Source organism: Anarhichas minor, unplaced genomic scaffold (assembly GCF_050575085.1).
Source record: "Anarhichas minor isolate MPS153535 unplaced genomic scaffold, ASM5057508v1 ptg000027l, whole genome shotgun sequence".
Taxonomy (NCBI): Eukaryota; Metazoa; Chordata; class Actinopteri; order Perciformes; family Anarhichadidae; genus Anarhichas; species Anarhichas minor.
Window position 1 is genome coordinate 4823871 of NW_027466473.1, and position 27447 is coordinate 4851317.

The 27447-nt window shown below is 42.5% G+C and overlaps 1 protein-coding gene across 1 annotated transcript in view; it reads left to right on the plus strand.

Moving 5' to 3' along the window:
- The first annotated feature begins 11643 nt into the window (after positions 1–11643).
- The window catches only part of igsf9bb (immunoglobulin superfamily, member 9Bb), a 106611-nt gene continuing 90807 nt past the window's right edge, over positions 11644–27447 (plus strand). Inside the window, exon 1 of the mRNA XM_076102120.1 lies at positions 11644–11707. Coding sequence (XP_075958235.1) covers positions 11644–11707 — 64 coding nt within the window. The remainder of the gene's footprint in view (positions 11708–27447) is intronic.

The following is a 27447-nucleotide window of genomic DNA, read 5'->3' on the forward strand; positions in this document are numbered from 1 at the left end:
ATGACACTTCATGCCTTGATTGCATTGCTCTCCAGTGGCAGTTCATAAATTTCAAATGAGATAATCTGCTATCACTGTAGTAAACCATTGCATGAGCATTGCATTGTGAAAGTGGGGGTGTTTTCTCCTTAGAAGTATCCAAGGTTTAATCACAGTCATCGCAACACTTTTATGAACTTCCTACCAGTTGAAAGGCAGAAACAAACAGGTTGCGTTTCCGGGCGACTCATGAAATGGCAGCTCTCTCTCTCTGCACTCTGCACACTACCACACTCAAGCTGCTCCTCCTCTGATATCGCCCAGGGGCTTTCTCTGCAGTCTCCTGTCTGGCGCTTCTATCCGTCACATTGGCATGATCAAAAAACAGAAAGGTGCCCTGGTGGCTCAAACTCTGCCATAGACGTGTGGTATCAATGCAAATGTAGTATATCTTTAACAAATTTAAAGGCCGCTTCTTTATTCTATCTAATCAAGGAAAGAAATATACAGACATTGATATAATAACTTTACAAGTAATGAAAGCCAAGGACATGATGATTGACGAGGACATAATGACAGAGGGGCACTTACTGTAGCTGGATATTTCTTTCAGATTATTTATGAATGATGGTGAAGTCAAATTCTCTTGTTCATCGGCGAGATTGAAATGGACTTTGGCAGCAAATTAATAATACACATTTGAAATACAATTGCAAATTGAAGGATATGAGAGATGGTTGTCCTCCTCTACTTAAGCTTTCATAGCAGTCTCAGTGTATAACGCTATCCTTTTAATAAATACATGAGTGTTATAAAAGAATAAAGATACTTTCGTAAAGGCCTGTGAAGAACATATAGAACTCCAGGCTTCGTGTTACTTGAAGATTACTGAGGCTTGAAAGCTACTTAGAGGGTGAGATCTTTTCTACTTAGATCTTTTCAACTCAGAAATTCATTTTGAGTTTTACTTCCACATCATCAGGCTGAAATGTCAGGTCAGCCACGCAGAGGCAGTCAACGTTGCGTTCAGAGTAGATCTTTCGTCAAAGATCATCCCAATGAACAGCATCTACTGGACTGTTAAATGTTAATTAAATACTCAACTTATTCACATTCATCACATCAAACGCAGGTCCAGACAGCTGTTTGCAGCATCTGTTCAAATTTGGCTGAAAACAGGAAGCCGTGGCGTCATTCTGAGCGGTTTGAGTCACAGGTGTGTGTGAGAGCAGAACGCCCTCTTTAAATTGGAAACTGGAGATGAGTTGAGTTATTTGGAGGAACGAGTTGTGCTCAGTGATTTGGAAGGATTTGCCTCTCCCACGAGCCTCCTATAAATGGGAAGAACATTAGTCTCGCATTTAACCAAAAGAACGACAAAACAGACTAAAAATACGAGCTTTACTTGGCAGCAGAGAAACACGGTGACACGATCGCAGACACCACGTCTTCTTTAAATACAAGAATTATTCAAATCGGGTGCTATAATGGGAAAGACGTGTTTGGCACAGTGCGTGCATTTCTAGATTTGTTTTGCACACACAAAAGAGCATTAACTTTAGTTTAGTATCTTTAAATACCTTTTTAAAATGGCATTTGCGAGTATGTATTGATTTTTCCATTTGCAAACACCTTTGGCCTTCAGTGGATGTATTGTACCTTTATCTCTGTATAACCCAGAGGGGGATTACTTTGTCTAATAGTGTCTGAAGGCTACCATGTCAAAATCTTCATTGAAAATGTTTATAGAGCTGCGACACTCAGTTTGAAGAGAGTAGTCTTTTCTTTTCTTCAGAAAACCGTAAAACACTGACTGGCTATGGGAACATGAAGAGCGTTTCTGTTCACCACTAAGTGGTTGAATGAACGGAAGTGGCAACAGTTTTGTCTGAGACTGAATGGAAAAACACGAAGCAGGGACTACACACCTGGCCACCACCCTCAATAATTTATTTTATGGGACATAATGCATTCTGAATCAACTTTCATTCCAAAAACGATCACCATGATTTTTAATCTGTAATGGAATATCCCAACGTTATCTAGACTAACTTTACCCAACCTAACCTAACCTAACCTAACCTGACCCAACCTAACCTAACCTAACCTAACCTGACCCAACCTAACCTGACCCAACCTAACCTGACCCAACCTAACCTAACCTAACCTAACCTGACCCAACCTAACCTAACCTAACCTAACCTGACCCAACCTAACCTAACCTAACCTAACCTGACCCAACCTAACCTGACCCAACCTAACCTAACCTAACCTAACCTGACCCAACCTAACCTAACCTAACCTAACCTGACCCAACCTAACCTGACCCAACCTAACCTGACCCAACCTAACCTAACCTAACCTGACCCAACCTAACCTAACCTAACCTAACCTGACCCAACCTAACCTGACATAACCTTACCTGACCTAATGTTACCTAACCTTATTTAGATATTAGGGGGCTGGTGGTCACCAGCTTGCTGTTTGCCAATGCCAATGCTGCCTAATTTAAATTACGCGCTTAAGTTACGTAACGCTACGGAGGTTATGTAAAGTTAAGTAACATAGCCTTCTCAACTACACAACAAACGTCCTTATTTTAATCCAAACCACAATCTTCTTACTTTTTTCTGAAAATACAGTGTATACAGTGTAACAAACAGAAATTGACACGTGCAAAACTGACACGCGCAAAGCCAGTGTTGCCGACCCTTTTCCAATGAAAGTAGCTATTATTAGCTCCAAAAGTCACTAAAAGTCGCCAGATGACATCATACACTCATTTGCATGACGGTAAAGTCATCGGTTCGTCATTGTGTCGATTGCAGAGCGAGCGAGCGACTGCCTGAGGAGAGAGAGAGACCCCATTCATTGGGAATGAATTACAATGAATAATATATTTCCTGCTGTCTGATGGTCTGAAGTCGCTAGTTGGGTTTTAAAAATAAAGCTGCTAAGAGGGTGACTGAAAACTCACGAAATCTAGCAAGAATGTCGCCAAGTTGGCAACTCGGACATGAGGGGTACGAAGAGCGTCGTAGTTTGAAGCGTAGGACTGCTGACCAAGCTGCCTTGTTTGACGAGTTAGGGGTGAAAACGTGTTAGAACTACAGAGGTCAGAAGTACTGGCTAACTTATTCCTGCCATCAAAATCATCCCTTTGATCAGTTGCTTTGTTTTCTCATATTTTGAGCACTTGTCAAGCCCTACTCCCCTCATGGCACCTTAGGTTCAGTATAAATAATGAATTGCTCATTCCAATTGTAATGCTTATTAAAAATAGTTTGCATTCCAACTAAAACATGTTGACTTCTTTTTACCAAGAATTACATCATGGGCATGTTTTACTGTAGCAACAGATGCTTGTGAGCTTTTATTTAGTGTGGCTTGATTTTAATGTGGTATTTCACATGTTCAATCACAAAAGACTAAATATACTTCCAAACATCTCAGTATACAGAAGAAATCACAAAGTTGTGCTTAATCAATGTGCATCTGATTGCTTCTTTGCGCCATTTTGTTCTTGTTGATGTTAAATTTACTAATGGGATTCTTCAAGGATACATCCTGGGTCCTCCTCTCTTTTCTATGTACATACATCTCCTTGAGTTATTTGTGATATATTTCCTGTTACTGGACAGTCTAATTTCCTACAAAAGATGATTTTAGTACCATCCTTGTCTGTCATAGCTAAGCATTAGCAGACCATCAATAGTGTCAAATACTGTCCCAATTTGGGACTGGAATGACACTTTCAGTATATGCATCGGTCTGCTTCTTTTGTATCTTGTGTGGTGACTTGGATATCATTGTGTTTGTGCTTTTTGGTTCACTCCCCGTGATGGTGGTCTGAGGGGGAGGAGGCCTGGGCTGCATGCCAGCTGGACCTTCAGCTCTCCTGGGTTTTAGGGAAAGGTTGGGTGACGAAGAGACACAATATGTGTGGGAGTGACTGTGTGAGAAAGAGCGAGCGAGGGGGAAGGCCAGCAGACAACCCTAATTGATCTACTCCACCCCAGTGCCCACTGTGTCCCAGTCATGTGCATAGACAGAGAATGTGGCGCCTGTATTCATGAAAGCGATCAAATATGGCCTGAGTTATGACCGAAATGTAATGAATGTCCAGAATGGTGGTGGAGCTGATTGTTTGGGTGTTTGACAAACCCTTCCAGTGCTGTGATAAACTGGTAAGACTAAAGGTTGAAGCCATTACGAGAAGCTCAATCCCCTGATCGGATGTAACCTTTTTCATTCCCAGATGTAGGTTATGGTTTCAATGGTGACGTCATCAAAGATAATGTCATTGAACTCAAAAATGGCATGACTCAGCCTCTGTGAGAGGTTTCATTTGTCACATGTTCTTACGATAAAACTTTTGAATCAAAGCAGAGAAAGTGCTCTCATTTTATGACAGAAGGACTTAAATACCAGCAACCTTTGTGAGTCTAAGTTATTGTGCATACGAATTAGATGATCCATAGCAGCGTTAAGTGGCAGGATAAGAAAACATAGAGGCTTAAAATGACTTTACAAATATAGGAAATAGTTAAAAACTAGAGAGCATCTGTCAGTGGGATCACACCAGCCGCTACGCCTTCTACCCCCCTACTATTGGCGCCCTTGCTCGGGCCACACCCATCTTCAAACTAGGCCTTCATTTTGATCTTAAGTAGTGATAATGCTTGAGATTGTCCAACCGTCCATCAGGCAGCTTCACTCTCCCTCCGTCTCTCAGCCTCACCCTGCTCTGTTGCCTCTGTTCCTGAAGATGTGACTCTCCACAAAGTCCCCATCACAGTTCTCGTGGGTCTGCTCTCAGGGGATCCCAAAAACATCCGCCAGCTCCACAGACACAACCAAGGCTCCCAACACCCAGCCACTCTTTCTGTTGCTATACTTCTCAGTTTCAGTTGGGTGCAAGAACGCAGCCCCACCTGCCCCTATCACCCTGTGTGACTCCCTGGTCGACACTGTGGAGTCCTTCTACTTCCTGGGCACCACCATAACCCAGGACCTCAAGTGGGAGCTGAACATCAGCTCCATCACCAAGAAGGCTCAGCAGCGGATGTACTTCCTGAGGCAGCTGAAGAAGTTACACACCCTTGCAAAACTCTTCTCTTTAAATATACCCATGACACTTTAATAACATACTTGTTTTAACGTGCGTGTTTGTTTGGTTGTCATATTCTATTGCAAATTTTTCTGCAATGTCTTTTACGATTGTACTATGTTTATTGTCACGCACCAATCACCAAGCCAAATTCCTTGTGTGTATAACGTACTTGGCACTTGATTTCTGATTCTGATTCTGATGGATTGAATGAAATCACATGATTATTTTTCCTATCATCCAATCGTACAATATTTTCTATGTATATGCTTTTTAAACACTGAAGATATAGCTAGAATTGTTTGAATGAATATGTACATGTTGACTTCATGCTTATATATAAACCTACCAGCTGAGGTTTTGTTTCTATGAGAATCCAAGAGATCAATGTGATAATTATCTGTGATATCTGTGTCAAGTAACTCTGAATTCTCTGAATCAGGCTCCGCACATCACCCTACCACCTGTTGTCAAGCTCTCATTGTAGACTGTCCATCATATTCATTAACGTCTTTTGCAATCCTTCTCTTGCATCATTACATTCTATTACATTACATTCATTTAACTGATGCCTTTTTTTCAAAGAGACTCACAATAAGTAAATTAAACCCACAGACTATAAAATATGGACATAGTCTCTGTGACAAGGTCTCTAAAACATGTTTACTTTTGCTGTAAATTTGGGCATTTGAACATGGGGGTCTACAGGGATTGACTTGCTTTTGGATCCCTGTGATTACTCTATCAGCTGATTGTGGGCGTTCACTTTAAATTAACCTCTGCGAGGTTTCCTTAAGCCAATCACATCGTTGCTGTCAAACTTTCAAAATGTTCTCCTCTCTGCTACTGTCACTTGTCATTTCAGCTCAAATCGGATGCGACCCTCCTCCACCCTCCAGTCAGCATCCCAGTCATGGTCCTCATTCATTGTCGGATTGCAGCAACTCCCTTCATCACCACCACCACCACCAGTGTCTGGACTCCAGGGGGATTTTGCCTTATCTGACCTCAGCGTCACTACCTCTCTATTATCCTACTTCAGGATGGAGTCCAATCACCAAAGATTTTGCACTATTCAAATTGTATGCATGTGTAATAAATTATTGTTAAATTCTAATGAAGTCTCTCCTGATTTAAATATATTTGTTCAGTTGGAACATCATCAGTGTTTTCATCAATGCAATGTACAGATGCAGCCACCTGCCTCCATGATGGTTTGCAGGCCGCTCAGTGCTGGGACCTTGCCTCGTCCTTGGCTTAAAGGACATCGCCCTTGATAACGTAGTGAACACGGGGCCGACTCTTAACGTCCCTATGGGGCCATATGTGGAAGCCAGTTGCAATGGTTTATCAATCCATAAGAAACACAGATGTCAAGGTGATCACCAAAGTCAGTGGGGTTAATCATCTGGAGACCGTGACATCTGCACAAAATGTGCCAATCTATGCAGTAGATATAAATATTTTGCATGGATAAGTGGAAATTTGACCCTCTAGTAGTGCCAATACAGCAGCTGAAAAGTCAGGGGATAACCAAAGCCAGCAGGCTTCAACCTCTGGGGAACATGAATGTTTCAACAATATTTTAATGACAATCTATCCAATAGTTGTAGAGATACTTCAGTCTGGACCAAACTGGTGGAGCAACAGATGAGCTGGCTGACATTCCCGACAATAAAGTCACACCACTAGCATGGCTGTAAAGCAATTTTACACTATTATGACCATAACATATCCTGAAGGAGTTGAAATTTGAATGTTAATTGGTTTCCTAATTGCAAATCCAACAAAAAACACATTGTCAGGCTTCAAAATCGGACCATGATCCAACATAATAAACTACTGGAGTACTATGAAGGTAGTGAAAATGGGGAGTCTCACTCTGCCAAATCACCATTTGGAGCCATATTGACAAACTGCTACAAGGGGGGGCATTGATCCCCTCCCAAGTCCAGACTGAGTGCTCCCAGGCACATGTTAAACCTGTTTCCACATTAGCCAGCTCCCTCACCAGGTCACACAAAGCCCTCACATCAAGCCCACTAACAACATGCCACGCAACTGAAAATGGTGTATTGGTGAAGTCGTGTTTGTGACCAGCTATTTCAGTATGGGACACGTTTCAGACAGCAACCCACTCCTGACTTTCGACACACTTATTCATTCCTTTCATTCATTTCATTTTAGCTTCTGCAAACTGACTCATTTTCTTCACAAAATCACAAATAAATATCCAACATGTCACGATGGTATTTGCAGTGTTGGGTAAGCTACTTTGAAAGTGTTGTGAGCTGAGCTACCATTTACTCTCCATTAAATGAAGCTTCACTACACCAGGGGCGTTTCTAGGATTCAAAGAAAGGGGGGGGCTTAGCCTCAAGGAGAGTGGCATGTTTGCGCGCTTTTGGATATCCGGGGGCCATTTGGGGCCGCGGATAGCCATTGCCTCAGACAGTTCATAGATCGGTTTAATCAGAAAGTGTGATTTTGCTCTGTAGTTTTGTTTGCGTTCAGTTTATGATAACACAAGAGACAGAATTTCAGGGTCATAGTGAAATTTGACAACACAAATATGAACTTTTCTCAAATAAAGAGAGAGAAATAATTTTCCTGCTTGTAAAGGAAAGACGAATAAACTAGCTTTCACATCCGCGTCACTCCCAAATCCTAATTCTTAAAGGGACCGCACACAATGGATGAAGAATGGACCTGACAGTGTCAACTTTTGAGTTGTTTACTTGTTTTATTATGAGCAGAAGGGAATACGATTTTGATCAACATTTACATCTATTTTGTTGTCCGTGTAGTTTTTACATACCAGTGATATTTTATGCTCATTTGGACACTATCACTGAGATAAAGATGAATGAGTTCAGTGTCAAATATACGATTCAATGGAGAAAAAAAACATGAATAACAAAAATAAAACTAGAAAATTCCTAAAGAAATTTTGACAGTGTGGCTTCTACTGCCCGAAGAAATCGCGATATACACATGCCAATGTTACCGGTAGTGTCATTCAGGTTCAATTGAGATAGTGCTACTCTCTTTTCTGCATTTTAGATTCATACTCTTGGATTGAATCTTGTATTTGTGGGGCTTTTATTTTGAAAGGGTGGGACTGGGTGGGTGAGAGAGGGGGAGAGGAGACAGAATCATAATGCTTGACACTAAAATGAGAGGCTTCATCACGGGGAGACTGAATTTCAATTTCAAGAGTTTCCTCATCACCACATACATAAACACAGTCTGTAGCTACGACCAACAGCTGACGTTTACACCTGGCTCATTAGTCACCAGGAGGAACACAAACCTGATGCGAGCTGAGTGTAAGTAGATCACAGAATAGCCATGAAAGCTGAATTTGAATATACCATTTGCACTTCACACAGCTCTTTTATAGCACACTGCTCTGTGTGACAGTTAGCTGTGAGACATGGCTGCGCTCCCATCACCGCGGCGGTCTGAATGGCTGTTTAGCATCAGGAAAAGGACCTTCGGCTGCATCTGTAGCCAGTCGGTCACAGGAGCTGACATACTGGGACTTGACATGCCAAACTCTCCTGGCTGTTTCATGAGGAAGAAGAGCCAACGCGAGTACTGAGGACTCGCAGGCCTTAAGGAGAGAGGGAGATCAAGGTGGCCCCAGAAAAAAGAGTGTGACAGAGAGTGAGAGAGGATATCTTGTATCTGGATGTTTGCCTCTAAATGCTGCTTTACATTAACATCTCTATCAGTCAGTATAAAAAAGAAAAAAAAAAGATGAATAAGAATCCCTCTTATGTTCCTCACTTACAAAAGTAAAACCTTTGGACCAGGAGAATGTTTTATGATCAATTCCCTGTTGTTTTTTCACCAAAACTCGATTCTCTTGTTAAGTTTCCTATCTTTAGAATTAGCCTGCAAAACAACAAAGACTCTGCGTATAGTGTAACATGATACATCACCATGTTGGGACTGTATTAATCTACTCAGAGTCTGCCGCTAGTCTTCAGTCTGTGAGGCTGTGCTTACACGTCGCAATGCTTTCAGCATGCTACCATGTTCCCAATGACAATGCTATGATTGTATATTTAGCAGAAAATTACATACGAATTGAGGGGACTTCAAGTTTTAAGACTTTCAAGTTTTGATTTTTGATTTTAATTTTTGAAGCGTGAATGCAGTCACCAGAAGTATAAAGCTAATGTTAGGCTATAAACAAACTACACCACTGTCACATGGACAAACAGTACAAATCTTGAGCTTGTGTTAACCACAGACATTATTTCAGGCATCTAAACAAAAACCCATTAATTTGGAGAAAAGGGAGCCGGAAGTGCAAAAATGCTGACTCATTTCTCTGTTTTAGGACTCATTCCTGCAGCACGCATGCTGGAGCAATAGCTAGCTAGCTAGCTTGAGTTCTTCGCTATAAGCACCCTTGTAACATTTATGTTGCAGTCAAAAATGTAATTAATCTTAAGAATAAATGCCAAGTTTTTAGGGATCAAATAACTCACCAGGCAAGATTTACAAGATTTACAAGATTTTGCATTTAGTTGTATAAAATAAAGTTGTAGTCTGTTATGACCCTAATACTGTATATATATAAATACTGTATATACATATACACACACATATATAAACTTCTTAAAAAATAGACATTATTCTTAAGGGAGATGTTACTGGTTTATCCAATAGGTCTTTCAGAAAAAAATAGATTTTCATTTTATTAAATTAAAAACATAATTTTGTCAAGGAGGAATAATAGATTTCCAACAAATTATTCAAATTTAACATGAATTCAATCAAAATTCCCAATACATCTTCTGTGCTGTATCTTGAAGAGGAAAACAAATATCTGATGTTGCAAGATGACTTGTAGCATCTGTCACAGTTGTCATCATTGGGCCAGCGCGGGGAAAATGTGTGGATAAAAACTAAATATACAAGCTGGGTACATTTGGACATGAATAAGAAACATGATGAGACGAACACTAGCAATGTGAAACAGCAGGACCTCGAATAACTTCGAATTGATTTATTTGTCATATTGCTGGAGGCGTTTACTGGAACCTCCTCCTCCTCCTGAAGGAGCAGCCCCGGGGCCTGAGACTTGGAGCTGGGGGAGAAGTCTGAGGCAGAGGGTGCTCTATGAGCAAGGCCGACTGAGTCAGTAGAATTTGAAACTGTCCTTGACTGAATGAATCACTGTATCAATGAAGATGAATCATGCTGTATTCAAGTTATTTATTACGAATTGTTTTAGTCGGCGTTCTATGATTACAGTGATCTTCCATGTTAGTGCAACACACTGCTTCAGTCATACATAGTGGACATTCTTTCCAGATGGATTTGAATGTATGGGTAGTAGCACATGGCAGTGATCCACATGATGATGCACACAGTCAGGCTCGAGGATTCCTCTCGTCGAAATGCGCAGGATGATACCGCAGCTCCGATACGGGCTTCACACTCCAACCCACCTTAAAACGGTTACCCTCCGGTGCTGCATTCAGGTCCTACGTGAAAAAACGCAATCATCCTTTTTCGACACAGAATTTAGAAACTTGCAGTTTTGTGCATAAATCCTGATTCCTCAGTACCAAACTAAATAATGTGTCACACATCAACACCTAGAGCCAAGCAATGGTTGTATTACTATCTTAAACGAGCAAGGGGGATTTGCATTGGATGCCCTCACAGGGTAACCACCTGTTAGATTTTGCCAACTGTGGTTGAGATACTACGAAGTCATCGCTTCTAAATAAAGGGTGAACTCATTCATTGAAAAACTGGCCTCTTGTCCTTGTAAAAGGTAGTTTCAGTCTTAATCAATCCTTAGGATAGTTACCATGTTACCACAACAATCATAACTTTTGCCTTCTGTTTTCTGTTTGGTATTTTTTCCCCTGCAGCATGCTGTAATAATAATAACAGCAATGTCTTTAATTATATAACACTTCTCAACACAAAGTACCTAAAAAACACATAAAACATAACATAGAAACAGCAATAAAAGAAGAAAAGCACACAAAAGAGTAATCTTTTGCTTCTAACTCTACTATTAAATCGATTAGCTAGTGTTTAAAAACGTGATATCATGATTTTATTTCCAATAATGTCAATTTAAATGCGTTAAGGTTGCAAAGGCCATTAATGAGAAACTTAAGCATGAAATCTCCGAGTATGACCGTGTTCAGTGAACGCAACACTCCATCTGAGAAAGAGACAGCGCAGGTGACCAATCAGCGTCCGGACTTCCTCCCACGCCCATCAATGGAACGAGTGCGGAGGCGGGGCCGCAGTTATCTAGGAGCTCGCGCTTGGTTTCACTGCGTCGTCTGCTCTCGTCTCATTGGCGCAGGTGATCCGTCTCAGGATGCGAGAGGAGAGCGGAGGAGAGGGGAAGAGAGGGGAAAGCGCCGATGGAAAAGTGTCCAGGGCTCGGTTAACAAGAAAACAGGATACCGGCCCGCTTCAGTTCGTCCTGGGACACTCGGCGATGAGCGATTAACCGAAAGGGGCACTTTGAGATATGATGAGGTTTATTTCTGGCCGGCAATAGTACTATGATTTGGTATGTGGCCACTTTGATAGCAAGTGTATTCAGCACCCGAGGAACGGCCGCTCAAGGTGAGTCGAAGTGCAGTGTGTGTATCCAATGACGTTTATTGCTCAAGTTTTAACTTAGCTTTTTTTCTTTAAAAAAAACAAAACGTTTTCCCGCTTCTCTGTTTGCTAACTTTGAATATGTCGCTTGTATGTTAAGAAAATGTCACACTCTACGCCATGAAGTTCATACGTGTGTTCACCACCGCACCTGAGCGGAGCCCGGCCGGCGAATGATGAGGGAAACGGGCCGGTTAACCGTGAAATGACTTGTAACACACGGAGGATAGGGAACTCCTTTGGTTAAACCTTTAAAAAAAAGAAAAAAAAAAAAGAAGACAACCTGTTTATTTCCACTGTAATACACCGCGGACATGCGTGTTAAACGGCACTACTGGGAGTTCTGTCGTTTGTGGCTCCGGGGTGATAGATTGCGGGCTGTTTGGGTTGACATGTCCCTCCCAACATGTGTGAGTTTGCTCGCCTGGAGCTCCAGGACGGGTTTTTTTTTGGACTGCAGCAGCTGGGTTACACTGAGCAGCACACCGGCTTCAAATGCGAAGGCAAATGTGATTGGCATGGTGCGCTGGTGTAGATGTCATACAAATGCTATGAGTGGATGAACCTCTTCGTATGGAGCCGTTCTTTGCCGAAGCAGAGTCTGAGCTGCTGTGTGTCCGTTAGAGGGAGCGCTTTCTGAGGCAGCACCGCATCGGGGTGGATTCCACACAGAGGCTGCTTCTCAGGCATGTCAAGGGGGATGCAACTTTGATCACATGTACGGTGACTTCATGTGAGCTTGAAACAGTTTACTTTATTTCATTTTAACAAATCTGAATGTGCTTTCATGTAGAGAAGAGCACAGGTTTTTGTTTGACAAGATGGCGCCATAGGCTGGAGATCACCTGCAGCTGACCTCTGACCTCCCCGTAGAGCGCTAAAAGAGAAGGTCATTGTTGTGTCTGAAAGCCGATGGGTCATCTTTCACGACCTCAGAAACAGGGCTGCAACTAGTGATCATTTTCATTACCATCTGTTAATCTATTGCTATTTTTCTATTGTTTGGAATATTAAATATCAGAGAATATAGAAATTTGGCAATGACAATTTCCAAAATCCCCCAAAATAAATATCTCATGGCTTTGTTTGACCAGCTAACAGTCCCAAACCTAATGGTTGAGATTACTGTCATAGAACACCAACCAAACACAAGGGAATATGGACATTTGTGAAGCTGAAACCAGTAACCAAATTATTAAATAAATAAAAAATAATTATCTAATGATTGACAATCTATTAATCATCTAACAAAAGCTCTAATACAGCTCTAATGCAAAATGACATCATCCCCTAATCCCTGGACTCAACATGCAGCTGAGTGGTGAGAAAGTAGAGCTGCACCTCATCCTAAAAAAGAAGAGGAATCCCTGCTACTTTTACACCTCCCCCCTCCTCCTTCCTCCCCTTCCCTACCACTGATCTTCAAGAGAGAGGAGAGATGGAGGAAAGTGGGGCAGCGTCTGTGCTTCAGCATCACTGATTAACGACGAATGAAGGAGAAGCTTGATGACATCAAACAAGCTTCATGTCGTCACGCTTTCAAACTTTTTTTTCACACCAAAAGTCTTGCAGGTTTTAACGCGTGTTCACTTCCGTTGACATCCCTCTGGTACGCCAATGGGGCCCGTCTACACGTTATGTGCAATTATGTAACGTCCCGCCTAAAGAGGATACACTTAAGGCGTCGTCTGCCAAATGAAGGGGGGGGGGGGGCGACTTAGGGAGATGTTTTTAAGAGGCTTCCCTCGTCTCTTCCGTGGTCGGGGAGGGCAGGCGACTTGGCAGAAAACGAGCACCGACTTCTGAAGAGCGTCCCTTCAGTCGACCGGCTATGCATGTACGGTCCCGTGCTTTAACGCGTCGCCCCTGCGTGTACACGGGCGAACACGCTAGCCGTCGGAAGCGGGCGGCCTTCTGGCCGAGTGCTGCCAACTCCAGCTGGCGTATGGCGAAGCGAGAACCCTGGACCCGAGCCAGACCGTCTCTCTGTTCTCTCCCACTCCTCTCCGGTTTCCTCTCTTCCTCACCTTGTGTCATCCCCTCCCTCCCTCTCACTCCGTCTGACTCAGGTCCTCGCCAACCTCCCTCCGTCTCCCCTCTCTCCTGCTCCTTCCTGTCGCCTTCCTCTTCCGTACACTCGGGTGAACTTGTATCCCTCCAGGTTTCAAGTGGCCTCTCTCTCTCTCTCTCTCTCTCTCTCTCTCTCTCTCTCTCTCTCTCTCTCTCTCTCAGCGATGGGTAGGGGAGGAGAAGGGAACATGGTGGGCTGTGTTAATGGACGCTCGGGGGTTGCGCTCCACGGCAACCGTCTGCTGCCATACTTGTTACTCCTGCCCACGCACACACACAAAAGCATCCCCTGGGGGGGGCAGTGTGTCTTTAACCAGGATCTGAACATATGCCTGCTAACAGGCTGCCTGCCCCGAACTAAGCTGGACTCGTTATGACGAAGCTCAGTAAATACATGTGCCAACAACATGCCAAGAGGGCTGGAGGGGGAGGAGGAGGGGGGTGATGTTGGAGGATAATGGATGTAAACAATGGGGGAAAAATGAAGAGCATTTTCCTTTTTTGTTTTGCTTTTCTATTGAAATATCTTAGGAGTGCTTTCACATCCAGCCTGTTTAGTTCTGGGTAATCTTCTTCCTGTGAGCTGGTATGAAAGCCGTAACAGACGATATGGGATAATAAAGCCTTGACGGAGTCTTTGGCGTTTAGACTCTACGGGGAGATTTTTAATGGAGGGGCGTCTGCCCTGAGCAGAAGCAAGAGAGACCCCCCCCTCCTCCCTCTCTCCCCGTGGAGTCCAGACACCGGTGGTGCTGGTGGCTGATGATTCAGCTGAGACTGGTAGGCTGGTGAAGCTGATGGATCGACGTAGACTGGGCGGCGGCGAGGAGGCGGGGCGGTGACAGCAGCATCGATGTTCTAGAGACAGAGACACAATCGTATTTGAAAAGAGACAGCAGCAAGATGATTGGCTTACAATGTAGGCGTGTCACCGTGCCATTGGATGGATGTGAGCAGCTGATGAGAACAGCTGATACCACCATTGATTTCCTCTTTTCACTGCATTATAGAACACATATCAGAGAGGGAATTCAGAACACTTGCTCTAAGTAGCTTATGATATGTAATTAGAACTACTAATATCAAGATTTGTTTTTAAATCAAAGCATGTGTTTAAAATTCAATTTCCAGTGTTTTTATCCAAATATCCACTATGAATAGATCCTTTTTGACAGTTTACATTGACTTCGGTATAGTTGTAATTATTTTTTTGGGACGGTGGTAAAAAACAAAAATAAAAGGTTCGTCTGGATCCCTGCTGTCAAATGTAGTTCTTAGAAGTGAAATCAGAATCGGCCAAGAACATTGCAACCGGTGCATCTCTATGTTGGTCTGTATGCGAAACACGACCCTAAGCTGAGAGAGTAGTTGTATAGTCTTCCGTGGCTCTGGAGGAGCTTTGTCAAGTCTGCTAGGACTGCACTGACTCCAGTGATTCCACTTACTTACAAGTTGCTGCTGTCCAGCCCTCTCTATTCTCAGCAGCAATAAGAAAACAAGTGGAGATCACTAGTTTCACAAACACTGCAGTCCCAGAGAGGAGAATCAAGACAGTGAAAAACAAAACAAGGATGAATGATTCTAAGTTAGGAGCCGATAAGGTTTTCTTTGGTGTGGTCAAAGGCTGCGCCACATAACTGAGCCCTCTCTGCCTCCGTTGACGTTGTGCTTATTAGAAACAATAGTGTGGTTTTATTTGCATCAAGGCGACGAGCGTTCGACTACTTTCCTTAACACTGGTTTTCTTCTTCGTGAACTGAAGACAGCACCGTGGGCTTTTTATAGACCAAGCGGTTCATTGAGATAAATAATCTGCTGATTAATTAGTTCATCTTTGTTAGTTGCAGTCCTAAAAGCTTTGCCAGTAATTCCTCTTCTAACGATTACATCCTTTTCCTTGTCCATGACAATCCATGACTTCCTATATTTGACAAGAATGTTCACTGTCCATGTTTCCATGTTTTTATGCGTGTGATAGAAACAGCAGGTTTTTATTAGTGTTGGTCCTCTAAGCTGATTGGGGAAGTTATTCGTTTGCATCTCTGACCTCTGACCTCTGCAGACGAATGTATTTACAGCTGGATTAGTTTTTGGTGTGGTCCTTCTCGCTGCATGTCGGCTCTGTGTTTGCGTGGGTGAAACGAGATTATTCTGGAGCTCCCGGAAAACTTTTGAACTTGCGTTTGTGATTCTCTGATGTGTTTTTGGTGTATTTTTGAGTGAAGTGTGTGTGTGTGTGTGTGTGTGTGTGTGTGTGAATGGAGCATTTTCTGCCTAATTAATTCTAACTCCCAGAAACTTCTCCCAGTACCCCTTTCTTTCTTATTTTTATGATCCCTACAGTATGATCACTTAATGAGTGTTCTCCCAGTAGGTGGGTGGCTACTTGGCAAAAAAACAAAGCTGCTGACCAAGCAAAGAAGAGACTCGCGTCTCCTTCACAGCATGGATTGCAGTCTTGTGGCTGTTCAGCAGTATCTCGCTGTTGAGCCTTCTGTGTGGCTTTTTAAATTAGGAGTGCTCCGAACTTATAAATTTATTGATCTGATGCCCCTTTTTATTTCGGATGTAGAATAAACACATTTCATGTCCTTTAAATTTCTTTACAATAAAAGTCATTTCCTCCCCACAGTATAAGCAGACTTGTGTTTTTTTAATAATAGCTGCTTACAAAGCTCTGCATATTCTGTGATAAACATATTTTCCTAGAAATTCTTCTCCCCTTTATTTTTGCTGCTTATTTGTTCTCCCTGCAGTATTAGTAGACTTGTTTTATTGAAGAATAGCTGCTAATTTGCTCATACACATATTTTCTTTGAATTCCTCTTCACAATAAAAGTCCCCCGTTATTTTAGCTGCTTACTCTTCTTCCCTGCAGTATTAGTAGATTTGTTTTATTGCAGGATAGCCCCTAACAAATCTCCACACTTTCCTATACAACTTTCACAATAAAAGTCCCCCGATATTTTGTTATTTAAAAGATTTTATTTTGAAGCAGCCAAATCGGGAAGTGTTGGGTTTTAATCAGCTGTTACTGGGTTTCCTCCTCTCTTCTCTTTGATCTTTCGGTAAGGTGGGGAAGATGATGGAGACCCATGTTTAATAGATTGTCCGGATTGTGCCAACATGCATACTACACCTTACCGAGATCAGAACTCAATGCGAGCCAGACCACCTCGGCATGTGGATCTCAATGCGAGCGAGATCTGATCTCAGAGCATAGAGACTTGACAGCTAAGAACATTCCTGTCATGATCGCACGACAAAAGTGGCATTAAAAAAGACGAGTGTGACTCAACATATTTCAGTATAACTTAACAACCTCTCACCGGTTCACTTACATCTTACAACTCCCCCCTGGACTCTGCCAGTGGACCAGATGAATGAGCCACGACTCCCATCAGTCTATTTTTATGCTTTTAGGACTTCAAACGAGTTATTTCCTCTCTGGAGTGTACATGTTCTTTAAAGTTCAGCGTGTGTGTGTGTGTGTGTGTGTGTGTGTGTGTGTGTGTGTGTGTGTGTGTGTGTGTGTGTGTGTGTGTGTGTAGGTGTGCATTGCTTCTCATTGCAGACCAGAGTTGAAACTTGAATCACAGCGAGGTGGCCTGCTCTGTGCCCCGTGGCTTTGGATAAATTGTTTCTCTAATTCCAACACTCCACTTCCTGTATTGAGGTCACACATCCTGGTAATCACAGGATGTATCATGGAAGGCCCACTGGTTTTAATTTGTTCCATGAATCTATGAAATGTTTGTTCAGCAGTAGGAAAGTTTCGATGTGATGAGAGTAAGTCTACATTTCCCCCCATGGGGGCTCCATTTTGCAAGGAAACATATCATTATTAAGGAAAAACAACAACTATCCCCAGACTCACTGGCCAATTATGGATACAAATGTTATCACCCAAACCTTTTCCCATCAATATTGATATACATTTTAAAGCAGGTTGGTATTTCTGTGTAGTTTATTTTAGGTTAAAGATTCCCCCAAGCTTCAGATGGTAGATTGATTGTTGGCACAGAGTACACACCTCTATGTTTAGTGTCACACTTTAACCCTCTGAACCCCACAACCACAATCGCCAAAACTACACAGTTTATCATAGCCAGAAGCTGAAAAACAGACAATATCATTTCATTATCTTTCTGACCGTCCTTGAACACATCATGTGTGACAAACACTTCCCTCAAGAAAAACAACCAAATTGAAGCTTAAAATTATAATATTTCATCAAAAACACTTAATTTTACATATCTCATTTGAAATTTTTCCCCAAATGAACCGTTTGCTCAAACCAGATTCTGTAAAAGACATTAAATTCAGTGCTCTTCGGTGCAACTTTGAAGCCCTGGTTGACTCAGCTGAGACCAACTGTCACGTGACAAAAATTCTGTGAAACTTCGACTGAAGTGGCCGTTAAATATATGTAGCATGTGGAGCCTCAATTTATTTTTTACAACAACGGTAACACTTGAAACATGTTGGATATAGAGATTCCATTGTTTTCCAATTTTTCTTAAATAAATGATCAAATAAATTCAACTTCTGTTTTTTTTTTAAATTTTGATTCTGCTGTTTCCAGAGAGATGCAGGACTTAGATATTGCAGTGAAAAATGAGGCCACATAAAGTGAAATGTGACAGCAGCAAAAAAAAGTCATTTTAAAACTGTCTTATCCACTTTGTGGCCAAACGGGGCCTGAAGTAGCCAAAGTATCGCCACACCACCAACATCTTGTTACTTTGTTTATCTTTAACAGCTGTCCTGAGAAGGAGAGGAAGCACTTTTAGTGAACTCAATCAACCGGGCAGTAGGGCTCCACTGTCCATTATTTGTAAGAGTTATTTTATTGATAAGTCGATTAATCATTTGATCTATAAAATGTCCAAAAATAATAAAAAATGTCTTTTCCGGTTTCTCCGAATCCAAGTTAGCGTCGTCACAATACTGGACAATACATTGAAAAAGATCAATTTTAGAAAGCATTTTCGATACCACAGGGAAAAGTTCACAACATCGAGGGCAGTCAATTTTAGATTTTTAATAATCGATAAAAAATGGTGTATTTGCACTGATACTGTGAAAAATGTGTGTTGATACCGTTTCAAATATTCAGTATAGAAATGTATTGACACCTGGACAATACTAGTCCAAGGTAGGTCTTCAAATGTCTTGTTGTGTCCGACCAACAGTCCAAACCCACAGAGATCCGGTTCACTCTGATATAAAAGAGAGAAGAGTAGAAGATGCTGAGAATCAGCTGAACGTGGTATCTGCGGTCCACGTACGGCTGTGCGGTAACATCTGCTGTGCTCCTTGTACAGAGGCCGTCATAAAAGCCACCGACCTTTAGATGGCAATCAACCTGATATTCGGGCCAAACGATTGAGACGCTTCACGTGTGGTTTTAGATCCCTGTCAAATATGTGAGCAGTCCACAGAGTGTTGGTGTGTTTCTATTTCAGTCCAGTTAACCCAGAAACACACCTGATTCATGTTTACAACGGGAGTACTACTGCTGTCACTGCTGTCCTCGATCATAGATCAGATTTAGATATTATGACTAAACTTTACGGTATGCACTGCTGTTAACTTTTGTAAATTCACAACTTAAGAAGCTTTAATAAGCGTGGAATCATTTTTTTATTGCAGCTGCAAGCGTTTGTGCATTTGTCTGCAGCATCGCTCAGTGTCCTGGTGTCGTCGCTTAATTAATTGCTGGAAAGACGGCGTCGCTTATCTAGTATTGCCTTCCTGTGTAACTTCAATTATATATCCCTCTTGAAAGGAGCCAGCAGAGAAGAATGGTGTAGTTCAGCATGGATAAAGACACCATATCTCTTTAGTTGTCTCTCAACTCACGTGAGACCAAAACTTACTCCCTCGTAACCCCCTCACAGCGTCTCCTCACATCTGTGAGGGACTGAAGTAGACTGTGGTGGTACGTTGTACCGCTCACGATAAAGGGTTTGACTTGGAGCGTCCCTCGCAGCACCATCCCTTCAGGATGGTATTGCTCTCTGGCATTTGCTCTGAATATGCTGTACCGGTGTCCTTTAGCTGACTCATCGTAAAGCTGGCCAGCTCGTAATTACTGGAGCCCTTCTGCTGCAGTCAGGATGCACAGAATGGACACGACATCACAACGTTGTTACATCGCAACTTGTTTTCACGAGCTGTATACACTGTGTGTAGCAAGCCGCACGTCGGCAGGTATACTACAGCGATAGGAACCCAAAAGTAACTTTTTGCTGTGATTTAATTTCGATAAACAGGTTAAAATGGATGCCAAAATAACAAACCATTAAGCAGTTGTTAAGACATTTTACTCAAAACCAAAAGTCAGTAAGATTCATCACTGTGGGTATCTGTACCAAATATCATCCCCACCCCCAGATGCCATTGTTATTTTACACAACACAAAACGTTGTTTCCCCGTGTGTAGACAGTGATACAGATACGCTCCTGAAGATATTATCTATATCTGTGTTTCCCAGAGATTCCGTATATGGACAGGCCAGGAACCCCTTGATTGGAGATGCTGTGTTGAGTTCTATTCCTGTTGGCATGCGATGGTAATATCAAGGCTGGTCTGATTAGCCTCACAGTTTAAACAGCACTTTGTAATAAAAACATGTAAGCGCTTAATAACAGCTTGCATGTTGGAATTGTGCTCCTAAATGATAAAACATTGTATCTTGTGCCAGTATAATGAGCACAAATATAACTGTAGCAAATAGATTCCAGGTCTCTGTTGAAGTCCTTTTCCATGTGCAGTTGGTACCTTATTGCAATTTAAGCAGCTTCATATTAATTACAGGTGATGAGTGACTCAGGCTATTGTCACTAAAGGATCTTCCAAAATATGGCTTCAAAAAACAACCCAAACATGTCAATGACGCAACGTGCTTACTTCTTTATGCAGGGATTTGATTATTCCAACTTCAGCACAAGTGTTCCAACTTGTGCGGTGTTGATAGTGCTTAGCTTTACAAATGGGAAACGCATTTCATCAAGTGAAAAAATATATATATATTTAAAGACAGACGTTTGACTCAATCCGCTGCCACGTTGATGCTGGTTTTTTGACGCCTGACAGCAGAAATGATGAAGACACTCCGACGAAGTGCAAAACGCGCCCAGCTGTTCATAAACTAGACCAGAGGATGGATTTGAACATTTTCAGACTTTCTTCTCTCTATTTGGAGGGCTGTGATTACTGGTGTCCTCCTTGAAGTTGTGAGAAAAATAAGTAATTTTTCTGTAAGGTGAAATCCTTTTCTGTGTGCTGTAGTTTATACGCCTCATTAGCATGTCGTTCACAGCTGCCTGGGGGTTTGCAGTTGGGCATATGGACTGACAGACGTACACAGCGGCACGGTCCCTGATGGGCAGAGGCAGCTTTATTCCAGTCAGCGAGCAGGAAGGAACCATGAAGGAGGCAGTTCAGGTGCATGAGGGATTGTGATGGCTGGTCTTACTGCCCAGCTGTCGTCACATTTAGGGGTTTAGATAAGGCCACGATGAAGGGGAGACACCCCTGGTCTTTAAGAATAGCTGTGGATGAATTAAAGTTTGGGTGGAGTGTTGAGTCTGGCCTGACGCCACTGCGTCTGTCAGCTCTCCCATTCAGCCTCCCAACAGTCCCGAGATCTTGCAGCCGTCGAGGCAGAGCCGTGGTCCCTCATGAGGCTTGTCATCTTCACTTATGACATTCAAGTTGAACCTTTGAAGTATCTGACATTGTTTGCAGACAATGGCAGTGCATCCTGCCTCCAGTTCCTGTTCAAAGGGAGGCCTTTCTTTGAGTTGACAGTGTGATCCTGATCTGCTGAGAGATCCCAGTGTCCAACAGGTCAACAGACTGCCACCATTTAGTCCCATTTTGGTCCCAAACATGATACATTATTTAATAGTTACGACTAGGGTTGGGCGATAAGACGATATATATAGTCAAGCGATATAAAAATGTGTATTCATTTAAAAAAAAATGTATATCGAAAAACCAGCGGCCGGACAGCGTTACGGTAATATACGTCTTTATTACGAGGGTGTGTTTTTTTGGTTTCCTGCTAACATGCATCTTGGTTACTGTCCTGCTCTGTATACTTTCTCCCAATACTGCACTCCCCTCCCCTTCCCTCCCTCCATCCTGAGCCGGCTGGCTTCCTGCTCTGTCTCATTTTACAGCCTAGCCCACTGATGCAGCACAGTCAGCTTCCTCCACGCCGACTTCTTGAGACCCATTAAACATTCATTGGATAGGGCTATAAGATACCTCAGTGTAGCCCTCAGCTCTGCTACTCTAAATTCAGCCCAAGATCTGAGCTTCACACTCTTAACCATGATACCCAATGCAAACTTCTATCGGCATGCGTCCCTATGAGAGGAGCAGTAGAAAATGCATGCAATAGACAAACTGATTGATGTTGGCTGTGATAAGGCCCAAAATATTAACAGCAGCTCATGATCACCAGGATGTTCCTTCATTTATCCGTTGCATCAGAGAACATGTGAGAACAAATCCAACCACCTAAGAGCAAAGTAACCTAGAAACCCAGTCCAGTGTTACCAACTCTTTTCCAATGAAAGTCGCTCGCAGCACTAGCTCCTAAAGGCGCTAAATGTAGTCGGCAACACTGACAGCCCGTCCCTTCAGGCCTGCCTCTCAAGCCACTCCCCCAAAATGATCATTATGAACATAAACAACGAACGTTGCTGTTGTTAGTACTCACAGCTGACAGACTAGCAGCTTGTGGAAGACTCCGGTGACGATGAATGAGTGAATGGTTCAGAGTGCGATCGGGGTAAACAGTCAGGTAGCCCATCCAATAATTTCCTTCGGCCTGAATGAAATGATTGGAATGATTGGTAATCATTCTAATTCCATTACCATCTCTAGCTTTGATAGTTTAATACTCACAAACTCAGCTAATGAGCTTCACTGGGACCCATGTGTGAGAGGTTTGACCTGGCAACATGAGAAAACAACCCAACTGTCCCGTTCAGGTGTCGCTCCACTCTGGTTGGCACACCGAAGCATGTGACAGCACCTGTTTCCAACTGAGCTCGCCTGCTTCAAACCAGAGACAAGAACAAAGAGTAAAAACACAAAAAAGTAAACCTCTAATGTGAAATATACAAAACTTTTTTAAGATAAAAACTTTTGCAATTTGGAACCCGTCGCCTATGGGTCTGACAATTTAGCCTCTGGCTGCAACGGCCAATATTTCTGGGGTTCTAGCATAGCCGCTAGATAACCGGGTATCCGGGCCAAGACTTCCTCTTCTGTGCGCCGCTCATTGTTTACGGTCAAATAAGCAACGTGAGACACCACAATATATTTGAGACGTCTTCGACCGGATTGTTGAACAAGAAGCCAGCTAATTTGTCAGCTAATGAAAAGCGAAATGAAAAGCCAATTTGTTCCGGGATTGCATTATAGCCAATGCGTTCCACCTTGTTAGTTCTTGACACACAGTGTTTACTTGCATTCAACCAAAGCCCACTCGAACGTGATTGGTCAATAATACTGAGACTACAAACGTAAACCAGAACACTTCCGATACCAAAATCTCGTCCCATCGCCAACAGATTCTCTTCATATGCAGATATGTGTTTGTAGGGATTAAAACTATTGTGTTGTGGTAAGAAGCTGATTAAAAAAATACACTTTCAAGGCCTTTAAAGTAGCTGTGTATTCTCATACAAGCTGCCGTATACATGTGCAGTACTTTCAGCCCTCTGCCCATGGCGGTATCCATGACGGCTGCCTCCGAGGTGTCGAGTAACAACTTACTTATTGTTTCGCTGACATGAACTGTTTGTAATCTTTCCATCAAAAGGTCAGAGCACTCTAGCCCAGCTATAAGGAACAATGCAGACACGCGAGGCATCGATGAAGAGCTCTGGTAATTCGGTGAAATGTAGAACAGAGCAGCTTGGAGATAACGTAATGTAAAGGAACAGTGTCCGGTTTCACATGTGGAGGATGCAGGATGCTTGTGGAGGGGAATGGAAAACGGTAGAAGAGAATAGTCAGTGCACTGGGGACACGGGGGGAGCAGGGAATAGCTGTCATGTCCAAATAGAGACATATTAGGGGAGCTGGCACCGTATCTCCTCTACCACCAGGTGAAATGTGCTTACTGTGGACATCGGACAGCAGCGTTTTGCAAACAATACAGGATATGTGTCCTACACATCTGCCATGAACCCTATTTTAAGCCCTCATGCAGTTGAGTGTCTGCTACAGTTGTAATGTATGCACTTCCTGCCTTTCCTCCTCTGGCCTCTTTCCTTAAATAACATTCATATTTTTGAGTAAAACAGCAGGACTTAATAAAAGTCAGTTTGTAATAAGAATAGAGAAGATTAAACGATGTAGGTCATTATTTCCTTACTGCCAGTTTCAATATGGTGTGCTGTGGTTTACCTTATCTAGTGGGACCTGATGCCGTGACCTTGTCAGAGCAATGACAGCCGCGCATTACTTCCTGAAACGCAGCCGCACGCACGTGGAGCTATCCCTTCGGAACAGCCCGAGGCCTGAAGATGGCGGGGGGCTCCTGAGCCCTTTTCCCTTTGTCAGATCTGTTTGTTCATCGATTGTGGTTGGCAAACACGAGTCGGGTCCGGGGGGACGGTCGGTGACTAATCGGAGCGATAGCTCGTATAACTAGAGAGATTTATTTCAGAGCGAGTGCTCCCCTCTGGTTTCTGTCAACCCGTTCTGGATTGTTTCGACGTGTCCGCTGCTAAATTGCAGGTTCAAGGGCAGAAATGTTGGCATGTTTAGCGGCTGTACATGAGCCGCGCCTGTTGAGAGAAATAATGGCTTTTTAAAACCAAATAATGATGGCTGCTGTCATTTAATGCTGCATATACACATTTATTCTGCAAGTATGAACCTGCTGATATTGAAGTTGATCCAGCTTGTAGGCCACTCTGTCGAACGGGAAAATAGTTCTGCAATGTTCCTGTGGGTAGGGCTGAGCAATTTATTGATATTATATCAATATCGAGATATGAGACTAGATATTGTCTCCGATTTTTAAATATCGTGGCATAAGTGTTTTTTTGCTTTAAAGACTGCATTACAGTAAAGTCATGTCCTTTTCTGAACTTACCAGAGTGTTATAGCTGTTCTATTATTTGCCCCATAGTCATTATATCCAGATTGCTGATGATTATTTATGAAAGAAATCTCAATCTCTGTTAATATTTTGTGAAATCACCAATGGTCAGTCAATCCTGTAATATCGTCGCAATATTTATATTGATGCGTTTGATCAAAAATATCATATTTGATTTTTCTCCATATCTACGCCCTACCTGTGGGTCATTATGACTATAATATTGAATTGTAGGGAGGAGTCAGACAGACAGCGAGGCCGCTTCAGGTCTGTCCTGTAACTCCGGTCCAACACTTAAGTGATTAGCATACATTAAATGACTGCAGATTAATTGAAGAAGAAGAAAATGAGACACACACAGCTATCACTGAAGTAATGTGGGAGGAAACGCCGTTGACTTGCATTCACATCTACAGCCATTTTACTGAAGGACTCTTGATCAAAGCTTACATCAGGCCTGAAAGTAATCTTTAGAAGCAGCCAAAAAGAGCAGCGGTTTGGGCTGAAAAGAGAGGATACCAGCTGGGTAGTCAACTCCATCATAGCTAAGTTATGCAACGGCACACACATGCTCAAGCAAAGCATGTAGGCATGCACAGTCAACAGCTCCTAGTTATTGTACGTCTACAGTGGGTTTTTCCCGAATTAGTGATTTGTCTGTCAATTAACTAGAGCTGTCATCTGTTCTTTAAGCCGTTTGCTGCTCACGTGCTGTGAGAGTAGAAAACACACAGTAGTTATTATCAGCACCATGGAGAGTTACTGAACATAACTCATTTTCAGAAAGCTCTCGCTCGCTGCATTTTCTTTGATCGTACATGTCAATAAAAAAGGTTTAGAATAGAAAATACAAGTTTGCACTCAAGCCAAGACAAGTTTAGTTTGTCAGAAAAGGTTTTGATTTGTTTCATACATTTAGATCAGTTTGATCAGAGTTGTAATTAAACTTTCTGTGTCACGCTGCAAGTTCATCTTAGTCTGGACTTCTTTGGACTGCTTGGGTTCACTGAGTTAATCAGTAGCCGGTCCTGGCTGTCTGGTGTCCTGAAGCTGGCTTTCAACTGGTTCACAATCTGGCTATGAGCACGTTTGTTTGAAAGAGGCCTTAATAATAAGCAACACTGTCAGAACCACGAGTAGAGTATTAAATATGATATCAAAGTAAGCCGATACTGTTAACAAGAAGCTGTAGAGATCGACGAAATAATATAAGTAAGGCCATAATATCAGGCTGAAAATATATAAGGCTATAACATAGACCTTTTTAGAAATGGTTGGCATATTCAACATGGACATTTTGTCTCAGGCTGTTTTTGCTGCCAAAGCAGAGAGGAAAACTACAGATAGTCTGTTCAAGGATAATTTGTTTCCAGACATCTACACAAGAAAATCCAGACACACAACCAGACCAAAACAGTACTGCATTCCTGTAGTGTAGTTTTTTAACTTGCATCAGGAGGATTAAAAAAACAGCAGCAGCAAAACCATTCTCTGGGCCGACATCTTAAACAGAGTTTGCCTCCTCTCGTCCCACCGGAGTCCTGCGTCCTCCTGCGGTCCGCCCGTCAAGTGCATCTTCGTCCAGGACCGCGATGGCACCAGGTCTCTGTAAAGATGTGGGCACAACAGTCACCCATCTCCCATCGTTGGGTTAGCCCTGATTTTCTTGTGACCGAACATTAGCCAGGAGCAGACTGAGTGGTGGAATAGCCTCAGGTCCTAGCTGGGTTAGCTTAGCTTCCATCGCGGCTCCCCTCCCTCTCGACTCCGTTTTCGGTGGTGTTTGGTCGGGCAGGTCTGGCTGGGTGGTCGGCCTTGGGAGGTAAACGTTTCAAGGTCCGCTCCCCAATCCCCACGCTTCCTTCTCTGATGTTGATGAGTGTATTCTGTCACACGTCATAAGTGCTCCAGTTATAAACATGAAAAGACAACAAATGAAGACAAAATTCATGGGAGCTACCGGCAGCAGCATACACATGCGCCGCCGTTGGGAATGGCTTATAAAGATAATCAAATGTGGAATTTAATAATAAAGGTCACAGTGGTCATACCTTTTTATTTACAAAATCATATCTCATTGAGTCTTAAAAGATGTAATACTCACAAAGTCTCATGTTAAGGTGCAGTTATGCAGTAATACAACAAAACAGTTATGACCAGCTTTGTGTGGATAATGATCTATTTCGGTAGAAGTCTACGTCACAAAACCATGTGAATAGAAGAGAAAAACTATTATTAAATCTCTGACGTGATCCACATGGCAAACAAAGTAATTCTACTAATCTATAAAATGTCAGTCTTTTTTTCTTTACTGGAAGTGATTATCAGTTTAAAAGCCTTTTGCAACAAAGGTCACCTGAGGGATTAGCCTGTAATTGTCAGGGAGGACAAGTTTTGGAGACATATTCATGATAGAGTGAAAGCTGGCAGAATTAGTCCTTATGGGTACAACAATATATTATTTAGAGTAATCAGGATGAAGTGTGATATTAAATA